General features: G+C 41.5%; 1 protein-coding gene across 1 annotated transcript; it reads right to left on the bottom strand.

Annotated features, from left to right (window-relative positions):
* Positions 1-234: 234 nt before the first annotated feature.
* LOC104835929 (chromosome unknown open reading frame, human C12orf49) lies at positions 235-8410 on the bottom strand. Its single transcript, XM_010574198.1, has 5 exons — positions 8279-8410; positions 7530-7686; positions 6082-6233; positions 5451-5564; positions 235-4403 (listed from the first exon to the last, which is right to left on the bottom strand). The coding sequence occupies exons 1-5, from the start codon at positions 8387-8389 to the stop codon at positions 4320-4322; spliced, it is 618 nt and encodes a 205-aa protein (XP_010572500.1). The 5' UTR covers positions 8390-8410; the 3' UTR covers positions 235-4319.
* Positions 8411-8449: the final 39 nt, after the last annotated feature.

The raw sequence follows: 8449 nt of genomic DNA, 5'->3' as shown, positions 1-8449 counted from the left end.
ATCTAAACAGATTTTGTGCAGGAGAGGAACAGAATGCAGACAATGGACATATGATTCCCATTCACCTTGGTCCCTATTAGTGTGCCTTATTCTGTAAAGACAGAAAACATACAGGATAAATGAGAGCTGGATTTTATTGGAAGCTTCCATTAAATAGGCAAGAAATCAGTTGCAGGTCCTCATTTCAACCATTAACATTAGAAACAGAATAATCTCATCTATGGAAAACCTAACACTTGCTTCCCATTCCATTTGTAACTATAGGTTGTAGTCTTCTATCCCCTTAATTGAAATACCTACTAGAAAAGCTTCTACAAGGCAAGCTTTTCAGCCAGAATTTATTTATTTTTTTTCTCTACTCTGCAACTTTGTGTTATTTTACCATGGGCAAAACAGCAGACCACAGCAACAAACATGCTTCAATCTGAAGGCATCCTGAGAATTCTTGCTTAAGACCTGTACTTCTTATCTACTAAGAACCATGATTTCTAAGAAAAATCTGTGGCCATGACTGCCTCAAATATAAAACATCATGTAGACAATATGCATGTTGCTACAAGTCAGACCTTATTTGACCAAAAACATTAGACAGAACTGCCTGTTTAATTAGACATGGATCAAAAATTAAGAATTAAGCACTCTCCCATCATTCCCTCCAGGTTTTGAAGTTGGCATTTTTCCCCCTCTGCATATAGTTAGTTGTTTGCCTCCGGCTGTCAAGAAATGCAGAAGGCTGTTATTAAAGCACCAAGAATTTGCTAAACCCCATCTTTTGTGGAACTTGCTGAGTTAGAAAATTCCTTCTCATCTCCTCCCCCACCTCTCCTTGACTAGAATAACTGAAGAACAAATATCACATTATGGTGCTACGTAAAAGGGCCTAGTGTGTTTGCAGTTTAAGTGACTAGCACAAGACAGAACAAATCCTAAAGCTCAAGCCTGTCCAGCTAAGTGACAAGGGAAGTAAAAAAAAGTATTTGCTTTTTAAAAGCATATCAGAACAAAGACATTTAGGACTTTCTGTCCTTCGTGCTTTATATTCAGAAATTGATTCCTAATATAGTTTGTTAAAAAGTTCTCCAAGCAATTAGAGCCTGAACACATATAGGAGAGAGACTGAAGAATTGCCACTACAATGAGTGAGATTCTGAGAAAGCAGAAACCATGATCCCACCTCATCAACTGTTTAGTGTTGGCCTCAAGCCAGAAGTCTGCTTTTGCCTTTTCAGAACTCCAGGCCATCACAATAATAATTGTTATCCAGTTCTCCACATAACATCCCAATGGAGCAGTACAGGAGGTTCTTTCAATGGCTCAAGTTTAAATTCAGCAAAGATGGCAGTTACTGCTTTGCCCTTCTGCCATAGATTACTGTTTCCAAATTGGTACAAGTAAATATTATACCTGTTCCTCATTAGATGTCAGCCACTACCATTTTTCACTAGCATTAATATTCTTGTAAACTACAGAAATCAAGGAGTACACAACCCATTCAATTATCCCCAGCATTGACCTCGGTGCAGATAAGCAGAGCTAGTCACTCCATCAAGTGCTCTCATTAAATCTGCTGCCAAACACAAGTCAACAACCTGAGTCTCTTAGCTGACAAATAGAGAGATGTCAGACAGCCACTGACAACCACAGAATCACCAGGCTTTTTTGCAAGAGGGATGGACATCACTTAAACCACACAGAATTATTACCAAGAAGCAGAGATTTGACATTTCTCACCATATCTTCACAACATGAAGCAATCGTATGCCATTCCTTTCCCTGATCAGTCCACTTTTGCAAAGGGCCAGATCTTTCTGTACATCACCGAGAGAAGCATGCTCTTTTCTTAGATTGAAATTAAATAGATTTCCTGTTTGCCTCTACTTGCTTGCCTTTATTACACATATTCAAGTTAGTGTCCCTCTCCACTCCCCTGCATTCTTCGAACTTCCATTTTGGTACAGTTGCCTGGTAGTTTAAGGAAAGACATGAGAACAGGTGCTATTTTGGAACACAGATAAATTTTTAATGATTTAACGTATCGTATAGACAATAGTTGAACAGCTCAACAGCCAGGGAGAGAGGATGCAGTTTCTGTCCCATTGAACGGGCAACAATCACAATGCACTTCTGATCACATTCTGTTTTTCTAGGAGAGAAAGGGGCCAGAAATTCCCACTCATGTTGTCCAGATTAGGTTGGTTCTTACAATTTCTTACAATTACCACTTCAAGCAGTGGTATCACTTGCTAAGGAATTAATACCAAGTTGGAAAAGAAAGCAAGAGCAAGCCATCAGTATCTTGATCTCATCAGTTGTGGTGCAAAAAACCACGAAGTGCTGGAATACATCTCAGCAGGAATGATATAATAGACCAACCTGATGGCCTTCCCTGAGGAAAACAGTTATGAAGTGCTGGAACAGGGGTGAAGAATCTGTTTAACACTGAAAAGAGAAGTAACCTCTGCTACCCTCTGAAGACAGCATCTCACACTGCATCTTCACACTGTATCATGTCTGCTGCAGCAAGTTGCCATAGGATGGCAGCAAAGGGGAGAGAGATTTTCAGCTGGATAAACTGCTAATGCTAAAGCTTTTAAGCTTTTGGAAAAACAAGATTTTCAAGAGAATCTGCTGACAGAGCCATTATCTCACTTGATGACTTCTGGGAAAGAACAATGAAAACAATACAAGTGGATTTTATTAGATGGCTGGTAACACTACTTCTTGTTTATATCATACGTAATTGCAATAGCATTCTACAGATCTTTTGCGCCAGGATATTCCACCACTGTGCTTCGGTTGGGTTTTTTGGGTTGGGTTTTTTTTGTTTGTTTGTTTTTTAAAGCCTCTGTAGATTGTTTTATTTCAGTCAGGGAATAGGAAGTATCAGCTTAAACAAGCATACACAAAATCAAAATCATGGAGGAGATGGATGGAGTAAAAAGAGAGAAATGAGGCTCTTCATATAGAGAAGAACAGCCTGATTTTGTCTAGCGCTTGGACATCGCCCAGTGACTTGCAGGGGGAGCACAAATATTGTCAGCATTTTACAGGTTCTCTACCCATTTTTTCTGTGTTGCGTGGCCTTAAGAGGGAGACAGTTTAAATTGCAACTTTAGAAAGCTAGGAGAAATTGTGAGAGAACCAACCCTGTTCTAGTGCCATTCTGCTCAGACCAAAATTCCAGAGTAGCAAGCATGTCAAACAGCAAATCAAACCCATCATGACAGTTTAACTGAACTCATGCAACACAGTTGTTCTCAGAGGAGGGTTTGCACCATGTTCTGACATTCTAATTACTTCATGCACAAGGACATCATTAAACTGAAATCGTAGAACAACTCCACCCTTTTGCCTCCTGCACAACCAAGGAGTTAAGTACATTTGAATAACCAAGGCCTGAACAAGTTCAAGCTAACAAATCCTCAGTGCTTCTTGTCAGAAAGTGGACTAGAAGAGAGCTGTTTACAAAACTAAGACTCCTCTTAAGGAAACTGTTGCAGAGTAACAAGGAAATCATTTACAGACAATAAACATCCCATCCTAGGCAGATCCCTGCTCTTGTCTCATGCTGTGGGACTTGGAGAAAATAACAACTCCATTGGAGTTCTGAATGCTTTAAACTCACCAAGAGGAACATAAGCACTATAGTGACGAATCCCAATACAATTCCTTTAGACTAAGGAGGGAAAAAACCCAACCAATTTTAGTCAGGAACTAAAATGTCCTTTCTACCTGACATAACAAAACAGGGACTGAAAGGCATCAACAACTAGCTATGCAAAGCATCAATACTTTCAGCTAGTAATCCATACAAAATGAATAAATAATTCATAATTACATATGTAGTGTACACCATGCATGTCAAGAAGTGCTCCAGAGAGAGAAGCACAACATGCATGCTTTACTCTCTAAAAGCAAAAATCCTCCAATTACTGTCACTCTGGAAAGTCTCTGGACTGCAGAGACACAACTGAACCTCCATGTACAGCTGCAAAGCTACATTAGATATTTTTTCTATGATGTTTTATAGTCTATTGACTCCATGCATCCTAAAATTTAGAGAAAGTATTCAAAGAATGTACTAGTACTCTAGTACAGTACCGGTACTCTAGTACTCTAAAGCAGGTGCATAACAAACTGAAGAAAGCAAGATTCAGTGCCGGAGAACTTAAGTCCCTCGCTTACACTGTGCACCTCTGGGTGTACAGAAACAATGTAAACCGTTTACACTGAGGGTCTTGTAAAGTAACAGCTGTTGTCTTGCTCTTTTGGATTCTAGTCTCCAGTTCCTTCCCTTTGTTGCTTAGATCATGCAGCTTTCAAACAGGCAGCAGCTCTGGGGGATATTCGCCATAGCAGTATTTTGCAATTGGATCTCTATAGGTGTTTTCATGCTGCACACTCTGTCAGGAAGAGGAGGAGAAGCTTTAACGATACACACATATTGAAACAATACATCCCGTCGATGCAGGCCAAAACCCAGAGCTTTTCCCAAATTCGTCTATATATGACAGTATCATCTAGAGTCAGACAACACTGCACTCCCAACATATAAGAGCCAGTTGCTATTATAGACTTTAATGTTAAACCATACCCAGAACCTCCTTTTCAGGAGACTACCCAAGTAGGTGGGAATAGATTCAATATTCAAAAAAAATTTTATATGCTTAGGCAGTATCATCAAATGTCCTAAGCAGGCAAGGCATAGTAAAATTGCTACTTGAGATGTGTGCATTTTTCTTGATAAAGCTAGAGTTCAGATGTTACAGGTAAAAAAAACCCAAAAACAAACAACCAACCAAACAGCTTTAGAGACATTTGGAACTATGCCCTTTGTTTGCAATCCACCCCTATTGCTATATTAAATACTCAAGCTGCATGACATCTCCAACAGCACTTTCTAAGAGGGCCGATGGTCGCTGAGATCAAAACTTCTAATAAAATCATATGGGTAACAGAAGTTCACCTCTGTTCTTAAAAAGCAAAAAAAAATTACAACATACTTTTTGAGTTATTGTGCAGATGATTCTCAGCATATGTTAAGTCTAAAAATGTACCATAAAGTAAATAGCATTCTGAAGCTAGTGGGAACAACTCACACAGTTGTCTTCCTTACGAGATCTTCCCCAGAACACATCAGAGATCTTTAGCAGTCATTGAACTCAGCTAGTTTCTTTTTAGTTAAGTACCTCTTTTCTAAAGAGCGTACAACCCATCCTGCTCTAAATAGGCACTTTGCCCTTCATTTACTGCTGATATTACTATTTCACCTTACAAATCAGAGGATTACCTTCAGATTAGCTCTCACCCATAGCTTCAGCATTCATGAAAATGCCCACATGCATGCAGGCACAACAGACCAGCCATTCATAGGACCAAGCCCCATTTTCCAAAGGCATTTTTGGGGTATTTTTCCATTTTTGAGCCCTGGACATGTACTTGTGTCTTACCTGTGATGAAGTCCTACATTTTGCCAGACACAACTCAAAGTGATCTTCCACTGCCATGAAGAGGTTTTGGAAAGCAATAGCTGCCCGGTTCAAGAAACGTTCCAGAAGATGTTGCTAAGTTAGCAAAAAAGACGACAAAGTGAAAAAAAAAAAAATCACGAATGCCGTACTTGAACAAGGAGTAATCATAGCCCACCTTAACCTACACAGCTCAAGTATCAGAGGAATAGTAAGCACTTACAATTTCTAGCAAGTGCTGAGAGGCTAACACGCCACAGAAGCGCAGCAGTAGGAAGAGAATCTAGAGAAACTAAGAGAATACAGGGAAGTGCTAGTTGCAAAACTGATACTGGCTGGAATAGCTTTTCTACAGTCATTTCCCTTCAGCAAATGCAATTCCCCCAAAGCTGAAACATTTTGCAAGGCTCCCAGTATTTCCTCTCAAAGGTGGGAAGGATAAAATTTTTTAAAGCTTTATTTATAGCTTGCCATATGGTCCTTGCAGGCTTTCCTCATCCAAGACAAGGGACTGTCCCCTCTAAGGAAAAAGCTCCTCACAAACAAGCACTTTTAGCCACAGAGGAACCTGAGCAGCTGAGAACACCTGAAAAGCAGGAGAAAGTCTATGCACCTTGCTGGGTTGCAGGCAACAGGAAACACAGTACTCGTATACACTGCAGCAGCCATTGGGAAGGCAGCTGTCACAGCTGTACAGCTTTGTACTGGGCACATTGACATTACAACAGCCATTTACCAGTAGGTCCTTCCTCTCACAGATGTAGCCTGAAAAACAAAAACAGTAGTAACACCTGGCAAGACATACTCCTTTGCACATTCTGTAGAAATCTATAGAAAGAACCTCATTACTTAAGAAGAGGTTTATTCATCATTTAGTAGATTATGATCCCCCTCAATTTCACTTAAGTCCTAACTAGCAATTCTTTGAAATAACACTTGGACATAGAGATGAGTTTCACAACAGCATGGTGTTATCTGTACAACTGTTATGTACCTACTCTAATATGCTGTGTATACAGTATGAGTATTCAAATGCAGAATATTTAAGTTCTGATTTCTTTTTGGCATAATTCATTGTTGCGATTGGAAGGGGAAAGGTGATTAGTGATGATTATACTGGAAAAAACTATGAAATACATTCTTTCAACTGGTCTGTGTCTGGGTAACTCTCTTTACAGTTCAATATGCAGAGACTTAGATTTATCCATGCAGGATAGCTGTAATACTCCTTGTTGAGCAGAGTCCTTAATAGTATAGAACCACAGTGTGTGTCCTTACAGAAACTGTACTACCACAGCCTTAGACCGTGAAAGATACCTGTGATTTTAGAGACCTTAGCGAATCAGCAGCAAGCATAATTCAGGCAGGGCTAAATGTAACATTGCTGCAAATCACAGAAGATGTGGTGGTTTTCCTGCAGCCTTGATTTCTGGTCAAGAACGGTCCCATGCCTGAGCAACAAGCACACTGGGAAAGCATATGTGCAGGGCAGGAAAGGCTCCATACACTTAAAACAAGTGGTTAATTTGAGAACCTGCAAGAAATATCCTTGGGTTTACAAGGGTCAGATGAGGTTGTTAACTGTGACTGAGCCCTAATTATACCAGTCCTGAGCTGCCTCCATGCAAGGCCAGTTGGGTTTCCCTGATTACTCTCCCTAACATACCTGACAGTAGGAATACACTGCAGGGAGACAGAGATAGCTCTGCAAGCAACCATGCTAAGCTGAGCGGGACTCAATGTTTGAGTTCTGTGCAAAGGTAACTGGAGTTCTTTGAATCTAAGGTGGTCCTGGAAACAGTGCAGCTGCACTCATAAGGTACTGTGCCTGAGCCGAGTCCAGCTGGACCCAAGCCTGCTGTGCACAGAACCAGGTCAGCAGTGTCTGCAGCCACAGCAAAATTAATCCAGTCTGAGGAAAAAATGCCAACAGCTGAGGTTCTGCAGTAAGAATGCCTTAACAAGGAGCAGTTGTTACTCGGAAGTGCCATCAACAATCAGACAGGCAAAGCAGCATTCGACACTGCAATATGCAGAATAAATTCTTAGTATCAAGTATACCCAGTTCATCTGTAATGAGGAGCTTCCCCTGCACAGAATTCCTGCACTGGTTACTCAGCTGACTGCTGTTTCCCGAACTGAACTTCACCTTCCACATGATCGGCTGCTCATGCTCTTGTACTTGGAGGAGATTCCGATCTCTCACTGTCCTCTCTTCCTGCAAGGAAAAGACAGCAATGCAACCAAACATACAAGTTCCTTCTGCCATTCCAATCCATGTGCTTTCCCCGCAATTAAAAATGCCTAGTATTTGTAAACTACAGGAAACTCGAGCGTCAATGGCATAAGCACAATACTACTTGCGGTAGCTTACTTTTTGCTATACACAGCATGAAAGCAACGTAATCCAGGAAATGGGGGTATGCAAGTTCACCAAAGGATCGGCTAACACAGCTGAACCACAAAAGTAGCATATATTACATTAAATAACCACAGGTACACATATTTCTCTTTTGTAAGTTCTTTGCTTGTGGAGTTACAGTTCACAAAAGATATTACAACAGAATAATCCAAGTCCCTTCGAAACTTTTTTCCCCCCCAGTTTTGGTTCAAAACACTATTGCCGTCAAACACGGTATCAGACGTGACTTCTTTTAACTCCTGTCTGTTTTTTAATCACCACGATGTAATTCTTACGGCAACGTATCCCAGGAGCTCGGCGACAGCACTCGAAGAACAGAAGTTACGCTGGGATGTTTCGATCCCCCGCCCCGACCCCCGCCCCAGCGTGCTCCGGGGAGGGCACCGACCTGCTTGAAGGTGCTGGTGAGGAAGTAGACGAGGGAGAGCCCGAAGACGACGCCGAGAACCCAGCGCTTCCTCAGCAGCCGCCGCCACAGCACCGCTCCCCAGGGCACCATGGCGGCGCGGCGGGCGGCCCGGCCCCGGGACCTCGGGCTGGGCCCCCCGGCCCCCCGCCG

This window comes from Haliaeetus leucocephalus, unplaced genomic scaffold (genome assembly GCF_000737465.1).
Source record: "Haliaeetus leucocephalus isolate CR32 unplaced genomic scaffold, Haliaeetus_leucocephalus-4.0 Scaffold13, whole genome shotgun sequence".
Taxonomy (NCBI): domain Eukaryota; kingdom Metazoa; phylum Chordata; class Aves; order Accipitriformes; family Accipitridae; genus Haliaeetus; species Haliaeetus leucocephalus.
Note: the sequence above shows the minus strand (reverse complement) of the source record. Positions and strands in the feature narration are given on the sequence as shown.

Bases quoted from the DNA above. Each gene is read 5' to 3' on its own strand.
- LOC104835929 (XM_010574198.1), bottom strand. From the start codon at position 8,389: ATGGTGCCCTGGGGAGCGGTGCTGTGGCGGCGGCTGCTGAGGAAGCGC. The intron at 7,687-8,278 runs GTCGGTGCCCTC...TTTTCCTTGCAG, and splicing joins TCACCAGCACCTTCAAGCAG to GAAGAGAGGACAGTGAGAGA. The intron at 5,565-6,081 runs GTGCATAGACTT...TTGCTAACTTAG, and splicing joins GTTGCCTGCAACCCAGCAAG to CAACATCTTCTGGAACGTTT.